Raw genomic sequence first — 23,867 nt, forward strand, 5'->3', positions numbered from 1 at the left:
TGGCTTCTCACGCCCCAGCACGTCTTACGAAGCAGAAGCAATGGCGTTTCTTAGAGAAGCAACATGAACACGTCATGGAGCATCCGGACACCGGGTGCGGAGGAAACGCAAGGATCAGCCCCGCGCTCTGACGCCTCGGTGGGCAACGTTGTGTCCTGCACAGAGGACGGGAGCGCCAGGCGAGGGAGTCGGGGAGAACAGCACGTGGAGGCTGCAAGCCCCGCGCTAGGAGGCTGCCTTTCTGTCCACCCACGAATGGAGCCTCGATTTCCAACACCAGGAGAAGGGGTAAGAAAACAAGGGCCATTTGTGCCCGGGATCTTACTTTATTTTACATATTTTCTGGCATCTTGATCTTGGAGCACCTGGGATCTTAGGTTGTTTCCAGTCGTTGCGTTTTAAATCTTGCTGCTCTGAGCTTCTGGAGCAAATGCATCATTTTCTTAGGCTGGACGCCCGGATGTGGGATGACAGGGTCAGGGGCCGAGGCCACGCTGATGGCTCCTGGTGCCAGATTGCCGCCAGGTTGGCCTGCAACTGACAGGAGCCCAGAACGTAGCGCGTGCTCCAGGCCTCCCCAGGGGAGCCTGTGGTTGGTGGTGAAGGTGAACGTCCTCCTGCGTTTCCTCCCAGCTGTGATTCTCTCATGTATTGTCAGCAGTTTTCTGGGCATGAGCAGAGATCCCGATAGATGAATGTGCTTTAAAAATTTGGCAAATGTTATCATTCTATATATACAGATAAGAACACAGGGACACTGGAAATTAAATGTAACACAAAACTGAATGATTCTATCTGTTTAGGCTTCAAAGTTTTTACTAGGTCCTTTGATGATACTGTCGAAGCCAATGGTGTTTTCTTTTAACTGAAAACATGAAACCTAACACTCCTTCTAGTCTTGTATTCGGGATTTGCTCTATGCCTTCTACGTTCTGAAAGTTTTCTCCATTTTAGAGTTTGATAAACTACGGGAAAACTAGGAAATAGGAATTAGTGCTTTTTTTTAAACCACTTTTTATTTTCAAAACTTCAATATTACAGAAAAGTCATAGGAATAGTATAACGAACAGCTGTATACCCTTCACCTCATTCACCAGGTGTCCCCATTTTATCTCTCATTTCTATCCATGTCTATCTCTACCTATATCTATCACTCTACCATCTATCCATCTATCCACTCATCCATCCATCCATCCACCCATCTATCATATATTCATCCATCTGTCCATTCATCTATCCATCCATCCATCATCTATCCATTCATCTATCCATATCTATCCATCCCTCCATCATCCAGCCAGCCAGCCAGCCATACACCCATCTATCATCTACTCATCTATACATCCACTCATCCATCCATCCACCCATCTATCAAATATTCATCCATCCACTCATGCATCCATCTGTCTTCTATCCATTCATCTACCTGTTTATCCATCATCTGTCCATCCCTCCATCCATCACCTATCCATCCCTCCATCATCCATCCATTCATCCATCATGCATCTGTCCATCCATCATCACCTATCCATCTGTCATCTATTCATTCATTATCATCTGTCCATCCATCCATCATCTATCCATCAATCCATCTTGTATCCATTCGTCCACCCATCTATCCATCCCTCCATCATCTACCCATTCATTCATCTGTCATGTATCTGTCGATCCATCCATCGTCCATCCATCCATCCATTTATTCATCATCTATCAATCCCTCCATCTGTCATGTATCCATCACCCATCCATCCATGCATTCATCCATCCATCATCTATTAATCCCTCCATCTATCATGTAACCATCATCTATCCATCCATCCATTCATCCATCACCCATTCATCCATAATCCATGTATCCATCCATCATCCATCCATCCTTCCATTCATCATCTACCCATTTATCCATCATTTATTCCTTCATCACTTATCCATCTATCCATCCATCCATTTATCATCCATCCATCATCCATCCATCATCTATTGATCCCTCCATCCATCATCCATCCATCTATCCTTTATCCATCCACCCATCATCTATTTATACATCCATCATCTATCCATCCATTCATCCATCAGTCATTCATCCATAATCCATGTATCCATCCATCATCCATCCATCCATCATCTTTTTAAAAAAATTATTAAATGGAGTCTCACTACATCACTCAGGCTGGAGTGCAGTGGTGCAATCTTGGCTCACTGCAACCTCTGCTTCCCAGGTTCAAGCAATTCTCCTGCCTCAGCATCTCAAGTAGCTGGGATTACAGGCACGTGCCACCACACGCAGCTAATTTTTGTATTTTTGGTATAGTTGGGGTTTTGCCATGTTTACCAGGCTGGCCTCGAACTTCTGGCCTCAAGTGATCCACCTGCCTTGGCCTCCCAAAGTGGTGGCGTTTCAGGCATGAGCCACCATGCCTGGCCCATCCGTCATCGGTTCATCCATTCATTAATCATCCATCCATCCATCAATCATCTGTTTATCCATCATCTTTCCATATATCATCCTTGCCTCATCTATCCATCCATCCATCCATCACCATCCATCCATTCACCTTTCCGTGCATTCATCACCTACACATCCATCATATTTTCATTCATCATCTAGCCATCCCTCCACCTGTCACCGATCTAATCATCATTTATCTATCCGTCATCTATACTCCCCTCCCAACCATTTGAAAATAAGCTGCAAACATCATGACACTTTACCCCAACTGCCACGGCATCACCCAAGAACAAGGAGGTCCCCCTGCACCACCATCAGAGTATCTGATATTTCCCAAGGGGTCCCAGTCAGACTTTGAGTTGTCTGCTGGTTTGAATGTGGGAGTCTATCAAGAATGGAATGTGGCATTGAGTTGTCAGACCTTTTAAGTCCCTGCTGGCCTAGAACAGTCGCCCTCTGGTGTTTTTCTCATGGCAATGATGCTTTTGCAGGTCAGGCCAGGTGTTAATGGAATGTCTCTCAATCTGGGTTGTCTCCCTGTTTCCATGAGGTCAGATCAGGGCTAAACATCCTTGGCAGGATCGCAGCAGGGGATGTGTGCCTATCCTTGCTTCACGTGGTCCAAGTTTATCCCTAAGCTTTTTTTTTTTTTTGTAACAACTTAATTTTTAAATCCATCTGAAGTGTATTTAGTGTGGGGTAAAGTGAGGATTTCATCAGATTTTTTTTTTTTTTAAGAACAGTTTCAGCTGCATTTAATATGCAATCCTTTCAGTATCTTTTAAAATTCTTCATCTACAACAGAGCCTTTTCTGGGGTCTCTGGTCATGTCGATGCCACACTATTCTGATTATCGTGGCTCTAAAATATGGTCGGTCTCGTGATGGCTCACGTCTGTAATCCCAGCACTTTAGGAGGTGGAGGCAGGCAGATCATTTGAGGCCAGGAGTTCAAGACCAGCCTGGCCAACATGGCAAAAACCTGTTTCTACTAAAAATATAAAAATTAGCTGGGCGTGGTGGCACATGCCTGTAATCCCAGCTACTCAGAAGGCTGAAGTGGGAGAATTGCTTGTACCTGGGAGGTTCGACTGCAGTGAGCTGAGATCGTGTCCCTGCGCTCCAGCCTGGGTGACAGAGAGATACCCTGTCTCAAATAAGTAAATAAAAATACTATTTGCTTAACCTTCCTCCTCCTCCTCCTCCCCCATACTTTCTTTGTTCTAGAAGTTTCTGTGCTTTCTATGCACACATGCTGTGGCTTTCTGGTTGCCTCTCTGTCTGGCCTTGACAGGCCACTTCTTTGTGCTCCATGAGCTGGGGTCCCCTCTGCCTCAGCCCTGCTGGTGAAGGTCAGATGTGTGCTTCTGCTCAAAGGAGGTGCTGGTCGCCCTGGTGTGGAGTCTCTTCCATGGGGAAAGGTCGGCCTCTCATCCTCTTCCCTCAGCAGAGGCCGAGGAAGGTCAGGGGCACAGGGGCTTGTCCTGGCTCCTTCGTCTCTCCCCATGTCTAACCTGTACCTTTTGACGGGGGTGAGGCCCTCAAAACCGGATGGAATGAGGGACCACAGGCTGCTCCCAACCCGTCCATGGTCACAAGGGGGACAGAGGCTGTGGGCAGAGCCCAGGGGAAGAGCTCTGGGGTTGGCTTGTGCTTTAACTGGGTGACCCCAGTGACCGCAGTGAACTGCTGGATGATTCAGGCCCATGCCTGCCCCACCTTGGAACTTGGAATTCACATCCAATATGCAGGAACTTGGGCCTTGAGTCTGAAGCCCTTGGGGGTGGGAGGGGTTTGTGGCTTTGGCCTGGGAGGGGCGGTGGTCACTAAGCTTCAGGCTCTCTAACCCCCTCACTTTCTAGCCCCAGTCTGCCACAGCTGCTTCTCAAAGATCAGTCTGCCTAGCCAAAACATCTACCGAGAAAACATCGCTCCCCACCCAGGCATCAAATCAAAGCTTCCGGAAGCAGGATCCGCAAAGGGACGGCAGGGGTTGGAGACAGGAAGGGAGAGGATGGGGTGGGGGGAGGGGCGGGGAGAGTGGAGGTCCCTGAAGACCAGTCCTCGCCCACTCCCTTCCAGCTGCCCTTGGGGGTGACTCTGTTTCCGAGGGAGCCATCTGGGTCTGTATTTCTGTGTCTCTCTGCAGAACCCCACAGTTCTCAGGCAAACGGCAGTTCCCAGAGAACAGGGATCCGGGTTCAAATCTCACCACCATCACTACTTGCAATGTCAGCCTCCTCACCTGTGAAATGCAGGTGTCAGATGTGATGACCTTAATTTCTAGGTGAAATCAAGGTGCTTCCTTGGTTTCCTGTCACTGCACAGGACCTGGGGACGCCCCCTGTGAACCAAGGCGGCTGCTGACGGGAACTCTGGAACAGGAAAGGATCTGTGGGGACGACCGGGAGACAGGGCTGACTCAGCTTCCGAGTTGTTTTCTTGCTGTTTTAAGGGCCAGACCCAGTGGAGGCAAGGAGCAAAGCCTAAAATAGTGACGGTGGGAGTGTTTACACCCCAGCAATTGGCAAGTGCTAAGAATCCAGTGTCTGCAGCTCCCAGGAAGCTGCTGGGCCTTTCAGAAGTCTGACCTCGTGCACTGCAGCCTTCCGGAGTCCACCAGCCTCGTTTCTCATCCAGACAACTGCACACCTCCCTGTCCTCCTCCAGCCCCTTCTCCACGAGGGATCGCTGTGAAACCACGAAGCAGTGTTAGAACCTGCCTGTGCACACCCTGGCACTCCCTCTGTCCGGGATGGAGTTTCTGTGTGCCCTCCTCCAGTGTCCAGGAAGGCTGGGGACAGCTTAGGCCGAGAGCGTACAGAGGCGTGGTGCTGCAGACTTACACTGCTGGATCGGGAGAGCGTATCACCTCCCCTGTGGTGCAGGAGCACGCACATGAAGCCCTCTGCTTTCCTAGAGGCAGCCTGTCCTTGGAACCTGACTCCCATGCCGTGTGGAAGCTCAAGCTGGCCCCCGATAGGCCATGGGACAGAGTCCTGAGCCCACCTGAACATGGGGGATGCTGGCCAGCCCCAACCCCACCGCTCCCCATGACAGCTCCAGCCACCAGCCCTGACTGCAGGACAGATCCCGAGCCGGAACCTGCTGGCTGAGCCCATCTTGAATTCCAGATGTGAGAAATAGAGAATAACTGATCGTTGTTCCTTTACTTATTTAGTTCTTAGAGACAGGGTCCCTCTGTCACCCAGGCTGGAGTGCGGTGGTGCCATAGTTCACTGCGGCCTCAAACTCTGGGCTTAAGCGACCCTCCTGCCTTAGTCTCCTCGAACCTGAGACCTGGTGCTCATGCCACCATGGCTGATTTGTATCGTTTTAGTAGAGACGGGGTCTTGCTATGTTGCCCAAGCGGGTCTCACACTCCTTGGCTGAAGCGATTCTCCTGCCTTGGCCTCCCTGCCAAAGTGCTGGGATTACAGGGTGGGCCACCGTGCCTGGCCCCTTCTTCCTTTATGCAACTACACTGCGTGTTCCTGCCTGAGGGCCTGCAATGGCTTCCACTGCTCCTAGAATAAAACCCAGAGCCCTTCTTTCGTCCCAAGACCAGGTGGCCTGCTTCCTTGGTCTGTGAACAAACCAAGCTGTTTCCACCCCGGGGCCTCGGCACCTGCCTTGTCGCGTCTGCCTGGAATGCCCGACTTAGCTGTTCTAGATGTTCTCAGTGGCTTCTTCTCAGACACCTCGGATGAGGTCTCCCTGACCTCGGCCTGAAGTCCGTTACCTGTACGTCTGTCTCTCACTTATGGCTTCCCCGCAGAGACTGAGAGCTCCTTGAGGGCCTGGTCTCAGCACTGTGTCCTCAGCACTTGGCACCATGCCTGGCACATACACGTGTGTTGAAGAACATGTGGGTATTTCCTAGAGCAAGCCTCTGAGCTGGCTGTGGCCCGCAGGAGCAAGAGGAGCCTCCAGGAGGCTAACAGCGAAATTAATTGTAATCATGTTTATCCAACTCCTTATATCCAAAATGCTATTTCAAGCTGCAATTCACACAATCATTCCCAACGAGAAATTGTGCATGCTTTACTCAGCCTTCCAAGGCTGGCGTGCATCCTGCACTTAACCACGCTGCCACTGTGCAGTTTGGACCTGCCACGTCTCATGTGCCCAGCGGCCACGCGTGGCCGTCCCTCCTGGACAGAATGGCCCTGGTTTAGCTGGACTCTGCGCTTTCATTTCTTGAAGCCACCGAGTGTCCTTTCATACATGTCTTCATTCACAGAATGTTCACAAAATGATTGTGGGCTCGTGTGCTATTTTCAACGTCAGTTCTGTTTGTGTATTTAAAAGAAAATAAAATGATTTAATAGGGAGGGTGGGGTGGGTTATCTCCCTTTCTGGGGAGTGTGAACTGGAAAGGCCTGATCCCTAGTCGCTGGGGGCCTGAGATAATGACTTAATTAACGCCCGCGCTGGACAGTTTTGATCTTCAAGGAGTCCAGCCCACGGCTGGGGTTGCTTTTGAATTAATTGCCTAGAAGGAAGAAAGCCTTGCCCAGAGATAAAGGGGAACGTGGGGTTTCGTCATTACAAATTGTTCTGAAATCTGCTCTGGCACGGGGGCCTGGATTCGGGCGCCCAGCTGGCCCTCCCACCCCCACCCCAGGGACAGGCAGGTGGCCAGGAGTGCCCTTACCCGGGGCGGCCCAGTGAAGCTTTTCCTGCGCGGGTGGGTGGGAGGAAGGCTTCCTGGCAGAGGACACAGCTGCGCGTGGTGAGGGCTGTCGGCCTCCCATGTTTCAGAGGAGGGAACGGACACCCAGGGCAGTCTAGGGACAGATCTCATCAAGGCCAAGGTCAAGGGGCAGAGAGCAGAGGGAACTGGGATGGGGGGCAGTGTCGGCTGCTACGTGGTTCCCGAGTGTCCACTCCAGGTATAAACGCCCCTGAGAACTGAGGGTCCTATCTGTTCATCGAGGTTGCAGAGGTGCCCCGGGGTGCTGAGCCCCGCTGCTTGGGACTCGGTGATATGAGAGGCAGCAAGTCTGCGCTTCGCGTTGATATGTGAGTGTCCATGAAATTACACAAGGAAAGAGCTCAGCACCTGCTGCAATCGAAGTCGCAGCAAATGTCAGCCATTACGACTACTACTGAATCCCAACGACGGCGACAGCTCCGCGCCCACTGGTGCCAAGCCCGGGACGGCCCCGGACGCGCAGCCTCAGTGGGTACGAGGGAGCAGGGTTGGGCTCGGCGACAGTCTCTTAAACCTCTGCAGCCCCCTACCCTGAGAAATGGCCAAGGCTCTTCCCGCCCTCCCTGGGTGCCGGGGTCGGTCCCGGGGAGGGCGGGAGGGAACCAGTCACGGGCAGACGTCCGGCCACCCGCCCCGGCCGCGCGACAGGCCCCCTCGCTCGGCCTATTTGGGTCACCTGACTCACGGTAATTACGGACCCGCGAGCACGTCGGGGCGCGCCGGGAGAGGCAGGAAGCACGGCTCCGGGGGCGACCGGACATCCCAGGCCGCCAGGTGCCCCGCGCCTCCCACCAGCAGCTCCCCGCACCCCCTCCGGGAGCTCCCCGCAGCGCCGCCACTTCCACCAGGGGCCCCGGGCACACCTTGGGGCGCCCACGGCCTCCCAGACGCGCGCCGCAGCCCGGGGCGGGAGTGTTTCGGGGGAGGCGCTCGGGGCGCGTCTCCCTCCTGCACAAAGCCAGCTACCCCGGGTCCGCGCCTCTGTCTCCCGGGCCTGGGCGGGGACGCTCCGCGGAGCCCTGAGCGCAGTGCCCACGCGCTCGGGCCGCGGCCACCCACGCCCCCTCCGACGCGGGAGTATATTTAGCCTCATTATCAAATGTTTGCAGTGAACTGTGTGAACCGCCTAATAGCGGCTGGAAGTGAAACTCGATTCCCAGCCAGAAAGAGGCATGTGACCGCCCCCATCCGCAAGGATCGCTCGGGGCGGGCGGGGCAGGTGCTGCAGCCTCGGCGCGCGAAACCCGCCGGCCGGGCTCGGGTCGCACCGTCCCCTCCTGGGCCGGCGCCCGAAACCCACCTCCTCCCTCCGCCCCGCTCTCCCGGGGCTGAAAGGAGGACGCTGGGAGTGTGAATGGAAACGGAGGCCGGGGAGGGGGTTCCACGTTGGCGCGGGTTTCATCCAAGCCAGTGACCTCTTGGTTAAGTCAGTCCTGCGGTTTCGACGCCCAGCCCCCGAGAAAAGCCTGTGGGGGTCCATGTCTCCTTGATTTTTTCTGGGGACCCGGCGGAGAATGGGGCGGGTCTGATGGGGGTCCCTGTCCCACGCCGTGTGGGCCGCGGGGCTCTGGGGCGCGCGGTGCCCCAAGTCTCCCTCGAAGGCGGCTGTCGCGCGGCTGCACAAGTTTTTGCCTCCCTCGCACGGCCGCTGTTGTCGTGGTCACCATGGCGACGGGTCGCGGTTTTATTTTAATAGCGGCCGGCGATTAGAGAGATGCCTGCGCCGCTTTCGCCTAAGCTCTGCGTCCCGCGGGTGATGCACCCAAGCCCCACCCCAGCCCCCGCGTCGCTCCAGCGCCCCTTCCACGTCCTCAGGTGGCCCTAAGCTCGAGCTGTGCACACCCGTAGCTCCAGGCCGGGCAGGGGAGCCGAGGGAAGCACCCATCTAGGCCCCCAAGAGGCGGCGAGAACCGCCGGGACCCCGCCAGCTGGGACGGGTCCTCCATCCCCAACACAACGCGACCTTCCTCCGCGCCTTCCACGCCGTCCCCCTCTGCCCGCGAGGGGTCCGAGACCTAGCAGGACAGGGTGCGTGCGACTCCGGAATAACTGACGGAGGAATGAGGCCGGGCCTGGCTCCTCCCAGAAGCCATCCAGTGGGTGTCCCCTCCCGAGCCGCACAAGGTCCCCCCGGAGGGACGAGACCCGGCTTTCAGGTGCTTCTCAACGTGTCCAAGGTTCCCTTTTTTCTGTCCGGGTCCCGCTGGGTCCTGACCACCCAGAGGGGGTTGCGGGCTGGGGCGGCGGCCTGCAGGTGTGTGGAAGGGCGCAAGCAGACGCGACTGACTGGGAGCAGTGGGAGAGGCCCCGCCTGCCACATACTTGGGGGAAGGCGAGCGCCCCCGAAGCGCCCTCCGGACTCGGCCTTTGAAATGCTAGAACCGGCGGAGCTGGGGATGAAAGACCGCCCGCGGGGCTGCGCCTTAACCGCCTTTGTCTGGAGGGAGGGCGGCTGCAGCGGGGGCGGGGGCTTAATCCACGGGACTGGGGGTGGCGGCTGGGGCGGGCGTAATTCTCCTCGGCTGCCCACCCACGGGAGCGTCTCCTAGTCTCCAGGGGCCTAGGCCGTCTAGCTTGAGGGTCTGCACTGCGCGCTCCCCCCAACCTCCGTGTTGAACCCGGTACCAGGGCGCGTAGACCCCCCGGCAGGGCACTGACGGGCATCTAGACCCGGAGTTCGGGTCCAATCCCACCTGGTCTAGGGAGGCGAAATCATCCCGCCCCGGCGCACCCGCCCTTTTTCGGCGTGGGAGCCGTCTAGCCACGCTCAGACCTCGGCCTCGGCGCGCGTTCCTCCCCCGCATAGCGCTCTGAGCTGCGCCTCGGCCGGAGGTGGCGCTCTGCGCGTCCCGCGGATCCCGACGCGGGAGGCTCAGAACCCGGGGACCCTCACCGGTGGCTCCTTTTTCTTCCACCCCCTCGACCTCCCAGCTCAGAGCGTGCCCCTGCCTTGGGCGCGGGAGTAGGGGTCTGGGGGGCGCGAGGTTCCAGGGTGGGGACGAGACGGGCTGCAGCCCCTTCCCCCGACCTGGGTTTGTTCCCAAGTGGAAATGTGGGTGGAGGGTCCTCATTCAGATGCCCCGGGCTTCGGATCCGGGGCGGGGGCGCGTGGCGGCCGCCAGGTGAGTGCCCCAAACCCGTCCCCCGCCTTCCCCAACGACTGACTCCCCCTCCTTTTATGGCGAGGGGAAGGCTGGGGCCCTGGATCCCAACCGTGGAGCGCGGCCGGAGCGCCGGGGCGGGGGCGGGGGCCGGCGCTCTCGCCCTTTTTGGCGCAGCAGCTCTGGGCGCTGCCCGCTGCCGCCGCTGGGGCCCGAGAGAGGCGAGCCGGCGACGGCGGCGCTTCTGCGGCGGCCTCCTCCCTCCCCACCCGGTGCCGCAGGATTGCAGCTGGCACTGGAGGGTGGGCAAGCTCGAGGGAGGGGCGCGGAGCCCCGGCGCGGAGCCGGGCGCGGGGCTTTGATGGATTTAGCTGCCTGCGCGAGCGCGTGTGTGCTCCCTGCCGCGGCGGCGGCGCCCGGGCCCTGCCGGGTCCGCACGAACCCCGCGTGCTTCCGAGGTGCGGGTCCGGGGCCCGGAATCCGGGGGAGGCGGGGGGGGGCGGGGGCGGGGGAGGGGCGCGGCGGCGGCGCTATAACCCTCTCCCCGCCGCCGGCCGGCTCCACACGCGCGCCTTGCGGAGCCCGCCCAACTCCGGCGAGCCGGGCCTGCCTGCGCCGCCTCCTCCTCCTCCTCTCCCGGCGGCTGCAGCGGCGGAGGCGCCGGCTGGGCCCTGCGCCCGCCCTCAGGCCCGCGCGGGCGGCGCAACGAGGTCCCGGACGGGTGGCGGCTGCCAGGCAGCTCGGCCGCGGGCGCTGCCCGGCCCCGGCGGGCGGAGGGCGGAGCGCGGCGCCGGAGCCGAGGGCGCGCCGCGGAGGGGCGCACGCAGGCCGCCGGGCCGCGCCGTGCTGGGCCGCGCTGTGCCCGGCCGGGCGGCGGTTGCGAGAGGAGGCCGGAGGCGAGCGCAGGGCCGGCGGTGGGCGCGCAGGGCCGCCGGCAGCCCGCAGGGAGAGCGCGAGCCCGCAGCCGGGGCCAGGCCGGGCGTCCAGACAGGTGATCGGTGGCGCCGCGGCGGCCCCAGCCTCCCTCCGGAGTTCTTCTCGGGGACCGATGCCCGCAAATATGCAGAATTACCGGCCGGGTCGCTCCTGAAGCCAGCGCCGGGGAGCGAGCGCGGCGGCGGCCAGCACCGGGAACGCACCAAGGAAGAAGCCCAGCCCCCGCCCTCCGCCCCTTCCGTCCCCACCCCCTACCCGGCGGCCCAGGAGGCTCCCCGCGCGGCGGGCGCGCACTCCGTTCCTCCTCCTCCTCCTGGCTGGCGCTGCCTGCCTCTCCGCACTCGCTGCTCGCGCCGGGCGCGCTCTGCCAGCTCCGTGCTCCCCGCGCCACCCTCCTCTGGGCCGCGCTCCCTAAGGGATGGTACTGAATTTCGCCGCCACAGGAGCCCGGCTGGAGCGCCCGCCCCGCGGCCTCGCCTCTCCGCCGAGCCGCCAGCGCCTCGGGACGCGATGAGGACCTGGGCTTGCCTGCTGCTCCTCGGCTGCGGATACCTCGCCCATGCTGTGGCTGAGGTGGGTGCCGCCCCCGCGCCCAGTCTCTGCGCCGGCTCTCCGGCGCACACCCCCCGCGCCCGCCCGCCCACCGGCTGGGACGCCACGGACTCTGCAGTGAGCATTTTGGTTTCTGCTAGGGTGGTCGGTGTTTAAATTTTCCCAACGGGGTCCTATTTTCTGCCATGCCTAAGTGTGTGTGGGGAGTTTCCAGCGTGTTGCGTCGCTCTGCCTCGGGGGAAACCGGGGATCAGCGAGGTGGACGAGTGGGGAGAAACTTCGGGGGGCGCGGAGGCCTCTCCGGGGAAGGGGAGCTGGGGTTCTGCGAGCGCCGCAGCAGCGGGGTGCGGGGAGCGGGGAAGGGGGTGTGTGTGTGTGTGTCTGTGTGTGTGAGCCGCCGGAGCCTGGGGAGGAGGGAAGGGCGCCCGGCAAACCAGTCGGGGCGGCTGCTGCGGAAGCCCCTGGCCAGGAAAGGTGGGCAGCGCCGAGCCGCAGCCCCCGGTTCCCGGTGCCCAAGCCCGGCGGGGCGCGGGGCCGGCGCAGTCCCGCCCGCCCGGGCCTGCTTACAGGTGGCTGAGCGAGGAGAGCTGGGGCCGGGCCAGGCGCCCGCACCCTCCCACCGCGGCGTCCCCGCCCCCCCACCCCCGTCCCCGTCCCCGTCCCCGTCCCCCGGAGCTTTGCTGTGATGAATGACTTTCCACAGCCCCCGGCGTGGGAACTGAGTGCTTCAGGCTCCCGGCGACCCCCGACTCTCCTTAAAGATCAGGAAGGGGAGTGGGGGAGGCCAGAGGGGAGCGTGGTCTCGGCGGGGCCCGGAGAGCTGCGCGAGGTGGAAGTTTAACCCTCGCTCTCCCTGAAGGCTTCTCCCAGCCGCCCGCAGGCTGGATTTGGGCGTCTCGGTCGGCGCTAGGGCCGCGGCTGGGCCGGAGCCCGGGGTGGGGCGAGTGTGTGAGTGAATGTGTGTGCGAGCGTGTGTGCGCGTGTGTCTGCGCGCGCGCGTGTGTTTGTGAGACGGAGAGACCTCTCCGCGGCTTCGGCCCGGGATTCCGGGCGTGAAATTTAAGCCCGGCCTGGATTAAAGTGTGAGGGCTGCCGTGACCCTCGCCGATCCGTGACGCATTTTAACTTGATCTCTCTAGATGTTGATCTCACTCTTAAATCAGAAACTCCCGGCCCCCTATAGCTGCCCCCAGATCTTCTGTAACTGACACCCCGGGCGGAGGGGCCGGAGTGCGGGGGCTTTTGTCTGAAAATGTAAAGCGCGGGGGGGACTTTGATTTTGCCAAGGGCAGACCATGGATGGGGGTGGAGAATTCGTGGTCTTCTTCCAGCCCCACCCCCGGCTTCTGGTTCCAGGGCCCGGGCGAGGGCTCCGCGGGGTCCGGGGCCGGGGCTGCGGCCGGCGCTCGTGGGGTCTCCTCGGGCCCTGGGCCGCGGGCGCTGACCGTGTGGTCTCTGCTTGCAGGAAGCCGAGATCCCCCGCGAGGTGATCGAGAGGCTGGCGCACAGTCAGATCCACAGCATCCGGGACCTCCAGCGACTCCTGGAGATAGACTCCGTAGGTAAATCGCGCCCCTTCCCTCCGCGCGCGGGGAGGTGCGGGGCGGGCGGCCTGTGCACCCCGTGCGCCGGGAGCTGGGGCCGGGCGGGGCGCCGCGCAGCGCATCGAAAGGTCAGAATCCAATCCCCGGCCCTAAGCGCCCGGGCGGATGAGTCAGGAGTTTCTCTTTCAGTCGCCACTTTCTCTCCCAGTCGCGGCCGAGGGCTGCTCACTCGCCCGGGGACTGTTTTCGCCTTGAAGGAAAACCCCGCGGGTGTCACACAAAGTTCAGCCGCGGCGCCCTCGCCAGGTGCGCCGGCCCCGCGCCTGCCCTGGGGCCGGAGGAGCGTCGGGAGCCCGCCCAGGCCCTGGGCGCAGAGCCCTGGCTAGTGCGCCGGGCGGGCAGCCCGCGGAGCGAGGCCCCAAGGGCAGGCGCGGCTCCCGGACCCACGGGCGGGCGGAGACGGCCCCGGATCAGGGCCCGGCCCCTTTGTGATCCCTGGGAGCTGGTGCCGCGTTCTTGCCGCAGGGCTAGGCCTTTGTGGCTGCGGGAGGCCGGTGTCTTTCTGTGTTCACTACCTAATAAAAAGCCGGGCCTTGGACGCATCTGCTGCCTGGCGGCTATTTTTGCGTCTCACCCTGAGGCCCTGAGGCCGAGCCACTAAAGAAAACAGTTTATTTGCAAGCACAGAGTTTTGGAGCAAGTGTCAGCTGCAGAGCTGGACTAGACCCGGGTTGGCGAGGGTTAAAGGGGCTTCTCACACCCGGGGGGCCGCGGTGGGCCGCGTTGGGTGGGAGGGGCGAGGGTGTAGGGCGGCCGCCCGCCCCCTCAGGGCTAGATAGCCCCTTCCCAGAAGGCGAGGTCTTCCTTCCAGGTCCTCGTGGCGCCCTTTCCAAAATGCACGCTTGGCCGGGGAACTCCAATCTGAGCTTTAACTAGGGAAAGCCTCGTGTGGCACAACTCCTTAGCTGGTTTCCAAAGGGGGCCTCGATAAACTTGTTAAGAAGAGCAGCTAAAGGCGGCAGAACTGGAAGAAGTTACGTGAAATGAAGACTTCTCTCTCCCTGCAGAGGACTCTGGAAAAGGGGGGGTGTGTGGGGGGGATTAAGTGAAATCACATGGTCTAGTCATTTGGAAATTTGTACCTAATTATGGTGGTGGAGAGGCCTGAACTATTTTCGTTTCATGCCAAACGCATTTTCTAACAAGGCCGATGGTTTCTGTAGTTTCTTGACCCAGGAAATCTCTGGGCTGATCCTTATCGGGGGCGGTGTGTTTCACTCCAGGGCGCAGTTGGGCGCGGGGATTTTGATCGGGTCCCTCCGTGGATAACTCTGGGGAGAAGGATTTGGCTCTGGTTTGTGGGTCGGGGGGAAACACTTGTCTGAATCTCCCTGGTCTGGGATGGGTTTGGAAAAGTGGGAGACTGCTTCCCGGAGAAGGTTTCAGGGCGGTTTTTGCGGGGGTGGTGCTCGCAGATGAGCCTCCTCCTGGGACTGTCTTTGGGAGCCGCAGGGAAATGGGCCATTCACTTTCCGCTGGGACTATTCTTATTCTGGTCTCGGCAGCCCCGCCTCCTCCACCCCCACCCATTATCGCCTTTAGCCTTGTGGCTCCGTGGGCTTATGCTGATGGCATTCCTGACCGGGGACTTCTAGGTCGTGGGGTCCAAACTGAAAACAACCAGGAGGCCCTGAGCTAGTCCTCCCGGCCGGTTTCAAATTCCCCCTGCAGCCACGTCCCGGGAGCGCTTTCCTCCTGCCCCAGGGAATGAAGAGGGCATATCTCATCAGCCCTCCGGTCTCCGTGAGATGTTTTGGGGTCTGAATGGGATTCTCCTTGTGTCTGGGAGGCTGGACATGGGGGTGGCATCTGCCTCCTCTCTCGCCCCCAGCCTTGCCCCTGGTGGGAGATCTTTTGTGACTCAGGGGCGTCGCCTTCATCCTTGTCCAGCCCCCTCCCCAGGTCTGGCGGGAAACGGGACCAGAGGAACCCACGGTCTCTGGCCTGAGCCTGTAGGGGTGTCTTTTCCTCCCCTCCTGCTCTCTCACAGGGAGGGTTGTAAACTGCTTGTGGTCAGTTCTCGTGGGGTAAGTGTCCCTCCGGTTCCTGGACTCCCTCTTAGATCTAGAGGGCTTCTGGTCTATTACGGGCCGGGGACAGTGCAGGGCTCATGAGGAAGCGACTGGGTGCTGGGAGAAACCCAGTGTGACGAACTTTCCCTTGGAATTCCCGTAGGACGCTTCCAGGCCGACATGCTTGACTCTGGGTGCCTCTGAGGCCTACGCTGTAGGAAACAGAAAAGAGGCTTTCAGGAACCCCAGGTGTGCTCCCCAGCTGTGCTGACTCCTCCCCCAATGGGTGGGGCTTTGTGACTGGCATTTGGCTCCTGCAAGCTTGCAGGCTGTGTCCCATTGTACAGTTGGGGACACTGAGCAAGGCACTGGCTGGGGTCTGGGTCCTCCTGGGCTGTGGCTGGAGGAGCAGGGGTCCTGGGATTCCTCACCATCCTGCCAGAGCCGGAGCATTTTATGCAGAGGGTGTGCTGCAGTGAAGGGTGAAGGTTTTCGCCTGTGGCTTGTAGATCAGAAGCCAGCATGTGGTCTTTTAATGATAGGCAGCCAGCATTTAGGGCTTGTTCGTCCTGTGTGCAGGGGCAGCTGGGGAGCTCTGTTCCCCTGAGCAGTGTGGCCTGGCGCCCGCCCGTGGATCATTGAGGGACTGATAACATAAATATCCCCCTCTCGGGCCAGTGGTGTCAGACCAGGACTGATGGTTGGAAGATTCTCCCTGTCCTGGAGTTCTCATTGGGACGTCTGTGCCTAAAACACAAAAGGCAAAGCCTCCTGGTTAACTGTTCCGGGAGCAGTTTTAGGAGTGATTCTTGCTGGCCAGGCCGCCTGGGCCTGGGCTGCTCAGGGCCGTGCTTGGTGAGCTGTGAGCGGCTGCCGCAATGAGCGACGTCCCAGCCGGCGTAGCTCGGAAGGGCGGCTTTGGAAAGCGTGGTCCACTCTTGGCATCTTGAGCCAGGGCAAAGCGGGGGCAGCTATTCCTCCTCTGTCTCTCGTCTCAAGAAATTCGCCAGCTCAGGCTTTCAAGGGGTCAGTGAACTCGGAGGGGTGCTGTCTTCTCCGGTTATTAAGCCAGGGCTAGAGGCTGGTGGGGCGTGGGGCCTGTGCGCTGTGGACGCAGACCACGGAGGCTCCTGCGAGCCGCTCCTCCTTGTCCTGTTCTAGTTCTCTGGGCCTCAGTTTCCTCAGATGGAAAGAAGTGATAGCAGCCCCCGCACACGTAGAAACTGACTCATTGGTAAAGCAGCGGACGCAGAGGTGTTGCTACTGAATTTTCTCCTTCGACTGGAGAGCGGACCAGTCGCTCTGGTTTGGCCACGGCAAGGTGGCCACCACCAGGATGTGACTCAGAAGTGTCACTTTTTAATAAAAAAAAAACAAAAACCGCTGCTTGTAACAGTTGGCTGATGGGAAATTCTTATTGCGTGAGTAGTTCTGATCTTATTTTGGGTCTCAAACAAAATTAGTGACATCGGAACATTGAGTCATTTTCAGTAAAAAGGCTCCGGGCAGGCTTCGTCTTTGCCATTCACACCTCATGTGAGGTTTGCAGGTCTCGGCGTCTTGGGAAGACGTGGAGGAAGCTGAGGTTTCTCCGGTGGGTTTTTGGACAGTCATGGATGCCTCGGTGGGCTGGGGAGAGAGGCCTCGGGCTGCTCGTCCCGGACCCAGGAGGTGCAGAGCCCGTTAGCCATCTGGGCTGCTGACTGGGCCGTCCTGAGCTTCCTAGGAGGGGTTGGAGAGATCTGCGTGCCTCTGGGACATCCTGGCTGTGAGGCTCACCGTCTCAGTGCCTGTCTGCCCTCGGTTATATACTGGGGAGGCAGGATGGAGGGAGATGGGAAGAAACCCCTGAGCTGGTGTCAGGGGGCCAAGGCAAGGAGGCCCAGAACCACCTGCGGTGCCCAGGTTCGCGCACTGTCCCTGGGCAGGACTGTGGGTCCTCTTCCTGCTGCTGGAATCAGAGAGAGCTGAGACTCCCCCAGCCTGTCTGTCGTAGCCCGTGACGGTGGGGGGGGGGCACGTGCACCATGGTGGGGGGGCGGTCAGCGCCTGTCAGCGGGAGGTGTGTGCACTGGTGGGGGTGGGGAATAGGGTTCTTGGTGCTGCTCCCGGGTCAGTGCTGGTCTTGGCTCTGGGCGCCTGCCCCACCCACACCTGGCCGCCTTGCTGTAAACACGCCTGGCAGATGCAGGCCGTTCTCAACCCCTTTCCGCAGGCTGCCTCCCTCTGTCAGGCCCCGGGGACTCCTCGCTGTAGGCTCCATGAGAGGCCACGTGCCCTCCTGCCTTTCCTCACGGCCACTGGCCCTAGAGTAGACTCATTTCAGGGAGGAGTAGGGTCTGGCCCGTAGCCCAGTCTGGCGGCTTCCAGTGCCCCTTAAAGGTTAAGCCACTTCTTCGAGGAGCGCTTCAGACGGGGAGGGAGGGAGACATTCAGGCACCTGCAGAAACCAAAGCTGCCTCTGCTTAGCCCTGCGCCCCTCAGGGAGGTGGGGTGAGCTGGGCGGCCTTCGGCCTCTCCTGACCCGGTGCAGCCCTCACCTGGGCTACCTGGAGGGGGCGCCATAGAGGAGACCACCTACGGTCCATTCCCTGAAGGGCCCTCAGCTTTGTCACAGGTCCCTGCATTTGGGGACCTCTGTGCTAATGGGGCGTTTTCTGTAGCTTCATATCCTGCATATCTGAAGAGCCCTGGTGGGAACAGAGGTTCTCCTCTGCCCCTCATGGTGGAGAAGGGGGGCTGTACTGCCCAATCCCTGTTCCCCAGTGGCTCCGAAAGCTGGTCTGTGTGACGTACGGCTGGGCAGGCCCTGGGCTCAGCGCACAGGCCTGGAGCAGTCACGGCGCTCTCCTTCTGCCTGCAGGGAGTGAGGATGCTTTGGACACCAGCTTGAGAGCTCACGGGGTCCATGCCACCAAGCATGCACCTGAGAAGCGGCCCCTGCCCATTCGAAGGAAGAGAAGTATCGGTGAGTCCAGGAGGCCAATGTGGGCAGGGCAGGGCCGGGTGGGGAGGGGCCACCCACTCTCCCAGCTTCGCAGCCTCAAGCGAGCCACCAGCTTCCTCCTCCTTAAAACAGGCCTGGCCCTGGTGCCTGTGGCTCTGGCCTCTCTGGAGGTCTCCCTCCTTCGGGGATGTCTCCTGCTCCAGCCTGCCTGTTCCTCCTGGAGTCCTAGTCTGGGCCAAGAGAACTTCCAGGAGAGACGAGCCATCATAAATTCCTTAAGTGCCCCATCTTGTTGGGGCCTGTCCCCAGGAGCCTTGCTGGAAACGTGGCTGTGCTTAATTTCCAGTTTGCGGTGTAGGCACTGTGCCCCTGCGTGCCCAGGGGCTGCCCCCTCCACCCACCCCAGAGCCCTCGCTGCACCCCGAGTGCCCTACCCCATTCATGGCTGGCTCCGGGGCTCCTCCCAGGCACCCATTTGGGGGATATTTTCTCCCTTCTTACAGAGCAGCCCCCTGAGAAGGAACTAGCGGGTTCGGGAGGCTCCGGGCCAGTCCCTGATTTCTTGCCTGGGACAAGGTGGGGTCTGACACCCCAGTCCTGTGTCCTCTGGGGTCCCACCTGTTGGGGTTGAGCCCTGGTGGTGTTCATGGCTGTGTGGTCCTGAGCAAGTGGACCCCCCTCTGTGAGCTGTGGTTTCCTCCAGGAAGATGGATTTTGGTATCCTCCACCTTAAAGTGTGACGTGTGGGTGACTGGTCCTCCCAGGTGACGTTTGCTGTGGGGGTTCTGCATTTTGCACCCTTTAGACAAGTCTTGAAGGCCAGAGTACCCCAGAAAGTGCTGTAAGATTTGCTGCTAAGTTCCCCTCTGCCCCCTCAGCCACCGGCCCCACCTGGCCTAAGTCCCCGTCTCCGCCTCTGCACCTCTGCTGCCTGGGGAGAATCCCGGCCTGTGGCTCACCCTGGTTGCCCCCCAGTCCCAGCTGGAGCCGCCGCAGCCATGGGGTGGGGCAGTGGTCACAGAGGCCGGTGCCCACGCCGGGCCACACTGTGCTGGGTCGCTGCTCACTGTGCCTCCGCCTTTGCAGAGGAAGCTGTCCCCGCCGTCTGCAAGACCAGGACGGTCATTTATGAGATTCCTCGGAGCCAGGTGGACCCCACGTCTGCCAACTTCCTGATCTGGCCCCCGTGTGTGGAGGTGAAGCGCTGCAGCGGCTGCTGTAACACCAGCAGCGTCAAGTGTCAGCCCTCCCGCGTCCACCACCGCAGCGTCAAGGTGAGCCCTGCCCCCCAGGCCCGAGCGCCGCCCCTGCCAGGCAGCCACGGTCCCTCCTGGGAGGCCACAGGGTGCCCTTGGCATGGTGGTGGGGGGTGCACGGCTGTGTTCCCATCTCCCTGGCAGGTACACTGAGGCCCAGGGAGGAGAGGAGTGCCTGGGGGTGCAGGGAAAGGCTGGGGCTTCCACTCTGCTCTCTAGCGATGAGTCAGACCTTCTTTTCATGCTCCAGACCACAGTCGGGGGGCCGTTTTGGGCCTTGCAGGGTGTCTAGCTGCTTAGCCAGAAGGTGTCTGGCATCTCTGGGCCCTGGGAGTCCTCTGCAGGCTCTTCAGTGGGGGACCGTGGTTCATGGCAGGAGGGGTGGGGGGCATTCAGAGCCTGCATTACCTCTTGAAGTGCCTGACTTGTTGCGGGGTCCCCCCAGTTGCCCCGCTAAAGCAACCCAGTAGAAGGAGAGAGAGTGCTTGGGGTGGGCTCGAGTCCAGACTTCCCTCCGCGGGATCCCAGGGTGAGCCCCTCTTTCTTTAAGCAGCCCTGGTGCCTGGCTCTGCTGTAGCAGAATTCCATCCACCAGGAGCTGATCAGCAACAAACGGATTTCTCAACGTTCTGGAGGCTAAAAGTCCAAGATCAAGGCGCTGGCAGACTCTGTCTCTGCTGCGGCCCTGTTTTCTGGGTTCATAGATGATGGCTTCTTGCTCTGCCCTCAGAGTGAGGGACGGGGTGAACACGCTCCCTAGGCTGCTTTATAGGGGCACTAATTCCATTCATGAAGGCTCCACTCCTAGGACCTGATCAGGCCAGGTGAGGTGGCTCACACCTGCAGTCCCAGCCACCATGGAAGGCTAAGGCTGGAGGTCGCTGAGTTCGAGACCAGCCTGGGTAACATGGCAAGACCCCATCTCTACAAAAAATACAAGAATTAGCTGGGCGAGCCCACATCCAAACATCAAGCTCACATGGTTTCACAAGAGGATTTTATAAAAATTATTAGCAAATAAAAAAAAAAAAAAGAATTAGCTGGGCGTGGTGGCGCGTGCCTGTAGTCCCAGCTACTCTGGAGGCTGAAGTGGGAGGATCACTTGAGTCTGGGAGGCTGAGGCTGCAGTGATCTGTGATTCCAGCCTGAACAATAGAGCAAGACTCTCTCTTAAAAAGAAAAAATGGCCGGGGGTGGGGCGCTTAATGGCTTCCCCGAGACACCCCGCCTCCTAATGCTATCCCCTAAAGCTGGGATTTCAGCGGAAGAATCCTGGGGGCACTGGGGTTCCGCCACAGCAGGGCCTTCCTCCCCGGGTTGCGCTGTGGGAGGAACAGCAGCCGAGTGAGCTCGCCGTAGCGTTCTGAGTTGTTGAGGTCCTGGACCAGGGCTGTCTGGCTGGGCCCCTTCCCCCTGCATTCAGGGAAGTGTGCCCGGAGACCCACGGGTGCAGCATCTTGGGTGGGCTGGCTTTAACCTGTGTTTGCTCCTCTCTGGCCTCATTTTCCTCACCTGTGCAGTGGGTCTGAGAGAGCCGAGGCTGCTGCCGTCCTGTTCGCAAGGGAGGTTCCCTGCGTCTGGGGTCAGTCCCTATGGGAACATTGGTCTCCTGTTTTTGGGACGGGTTGCAGGGTGTCTTCTGCTTTCCGTGAGGCCTGGGGCTGGCATGTCCCCAGAGCTCCCATCTGGGAAGGGTGGGCTCTCCTAGGGCTCCTCTCCCTGGAAACTGGCTTCAGTGGGGTTAAAGTGCTGTTAATTCTCCCACCTGGGCTGCAGGACCCATGGGTTTGAGCAGCAGGTGCAGGTGGGCAGAGGCGGGCGCAGCCCCCAGTCCAGGAGGCCATTGTTTTGACGCAGAGTCATCTGGCTTGGCCTCAGCTGAAGATTCTGTTTTTGTTTTTTTTTTTGAGACAGGGTCTTGCTCTGTCGCCCAGGCTGGAGCGTGGTGGTGCGATCATGGCTCACTGCAGCTTCGGACTCCCAGGCTGAGACGATCCTCCCCTCTAAGCCTCCCAAGTAGCTGGGACTACAGGTGCATGCCACCATGCCTGGCTAATTTTTAAATTATCTGTAGAGTCTGGGATCTCGCTGTGTTACCCAGCCTGGTCTGCCTGGTCTGGACCCCCTGGGCTCAAGTCAGCTGAGGATTTGGTGACGACTGAGCCTGCTCTTCCTGGAATATGCGGTCACTGAAATGATGTTTGACGATTTCAGTTTGGGGGCTACATTAGTAACCATTCTTTGACTTTAGAAAAGAATTATTTCACATCCTCCCTGCCCCACTGTTGTGACTCCAGGCTCCGGCGGGAGACGGGGGGAGAGGGTTCTTTGTGAAGGACTTTGCAGCCAACTCTGGGCCGTTTCCTTGTCACATGACCGGGCACTTTAGACCCATAACTGGGACTTATCTTGGCCTCTGGGGACTTGGTCCTGCGTGGTGCCCTGGGTACTGAGTAAGCAGATTCCACATCTTACTGCCCGGGATCCCCAAGGCCAAGCGCTCCCCTTCAAAGCCCCGCGTGTTTATCTGGGGAAGCCTTCTGTCCTCAGAGGATATTTACCGCTGGGGGGTCAGGGAAGGGAGGGTCTAACTCGGGCCCCCAGGTCCCCTGGACATGAGCCTAGCACTGTACCCCCATCCTGTCTGCCTCTCTGGGGTGCAGACTCTGCCTTTCTGTGGGTCTTGGCGTCCTCCCTGGTTGTATGTCGGAGGCCCTTGTGAACTCGGAGTCTGGGATACCTGTGGCTTATTCTCATGAGGGATTCTCACGTTGGTTCTGGGTGTGGGGGGAGCCTTGGAGGTGTGGGGAGAGGGTCTCGGCCCATGGGCTCAGCCTTGGGCAGCCCCCGCCTTTCCCACCTTGCCTGTCATGGGGTGAGGGTAGGTGGGGCTGGCCCCGCTGGGCAATGCTGAGCCCTCCCTCCCCCGGCCCCCTGAGCAGGCTGGGTGGGGTGAGAGCCAGATTCCCTGCTCCCGCCCCCGGCCCGGCAGGGGCTCCCGCTTTGCTCTGTGCGGTGGTAGAGCCGCGACCAGGCCTCTGCCTCTGGGTCTCATCTGCCGGGACAGGATCCTGGTCAGCCCAAGAGGGGACAGGGTGTCCTAAGGCCTCAGGGCTGGGTCCTGCAGCAGAGCTGGGCGGCCTGGTTTCCACCTCCTCAGACCCAGCCCCCGCAACATTCCCCCTTCTGGGAGGCGTCTTCTCCCTGCCCACCCATCCGAGGGTTGGAGGAAAACATCCAGCTTCAGACACGGGGGGCTCTGGCTGAGGGGACAGAGGTCAGAGGGAACAGGAGGCCCATTGTGGAGGCTGAGCCAGGAGGCTGGTCCTGCCGCATTGGGGATGGGGGTGGCTGTCAACCCGGCGAGAAGGAGATGGGCCCCAGGGCCTGGGACTTGGTGCCCGTGCGTGGGCGTCGGGTCGGCTGAGGTCATCAGAGTTGGGGCTGGCCGGGAGGGGCTCCCGCAGTCTGTCCACCCACGCTGGGAATGGCGCCTCCTGCTTTCAGTTTTATGCCCTTCTGGTCAACATTCAGAGGTCTCTTGTTAGCAGATAGTAGTGAAGCTGGGAGTGGTCACTGCCCAGCTCAGGCCCTGCTGGGATCACCAGGATGAAACTGACCGGCAGCCCGGGGGAGAGATGGCCGGGGTTCCCAGCTGGGTGGGTGTCTCTTCGCATTCTGCCTGGTGTGGTCAGCGCTTGGTCCCTGGACGCCTGACTCTTCTCCAGACCCAAGCCTTGGGGGTAGGACAGGAGTGTGGGCCTGGACGTGGACCATGGGGATGCGATACCGGCCGAGGACGGCAGGGGTCTGGCCTGGATGGAGCCGAGGTTTGAGGCCGTGTGCGGAGTGAAGGCAGAGCTTCGTGGCCGTGACTCCAGGGCCGTCCACTGCGACTCATGGCCTGCCTGCCCTGGAGCTGCTGTGGTGTCAGGGACGGAGCTGGCTCTGAACCCACCTTGCTGGGCCGGAGGCTTCCAGAAGATGTGCGCTCACCTGGTGTACGGGATGGGCCTCTGCACGCTGGAACAGAGCGGTTGGGGTGTGCCGGGTGAGGCGCTCCCAGCCACGTCTCTGATCACTCTCTGGGGTCTGGTGTAGTAGTCTCTAGGTGGGCAGAGTGGGGGTCCTCTTGAGCCAGGCTGGGTGGGGGCCTCTTACCCGAGCTTGACGCCGGGGCGTTGCTTCCATTCTTAGCGGACGTGGGGCTGGTGCTGAAGGAGGTAGGATCTTCTTTTTCTTTTTTTATAAAGCCTGGGTCTTGATTTGTTGGCTAGGCTGGTGCCAAATTCCT

General features: G+C 60.0%; 1 protein-coding gene across 3 annotated transcripts in view; it reads left to right on the forward strand.

Annotated features, from left to right (window-relative positions):
* The window catches only part of PDGFA (platelet derived growth factor subunit A), a 33,035-nt gene continuing 9,168 nt past the window's right edge, over positions 1 to 23,867 (forward strand). The window contains exons 1-4 of one of the 3 annotated variants that reach the window (XM_064376654.1): positions 1 to 288; positions 13,220 to 13,316; positions 18,234 to 18,338; positions 19,404 to 19,591. In XM_064376654.1, coding sequence (XP_064232724.1) covers positions 64 to 288; positions 13,220 to 13,316; positions 18,234 to 18,338; positions 19,404 to 19,591 — 615 coding nt within the window. In that variant the 5' untranslated portion in view covers positions 1 to 63. Of the gene's footprint in view, positions 289 to 11,711; positions 11,776 to 13,219; positions 13,317 to 18,233; positions 18,339 to 19,403; positions 19,592 to 23,867 lie in introns of those variants that run through there. The other 2 variants (XM_064376655.1, XM_064376656.1) reach the window with 2 other exon arrangements.

This window comes from Aotus nancymaae, unplaced genomic scaffold (assembly GCF_030222135.1).
Source record: "Aotus nancymaae isolate 86718 unplaced genomic scaffold, 86718_ANA_hifiasm-v0.15.2.pri h1tg000015l_1, whole genome shotgun sequence".
In the NCBI taxonomy this organism is placed as follows: domain Eukaryota; kingdom Metazoa; phylum Chordata; class Mammalia; order Primates; family Aotidae; genus Aotus; species Aotus nancymaae.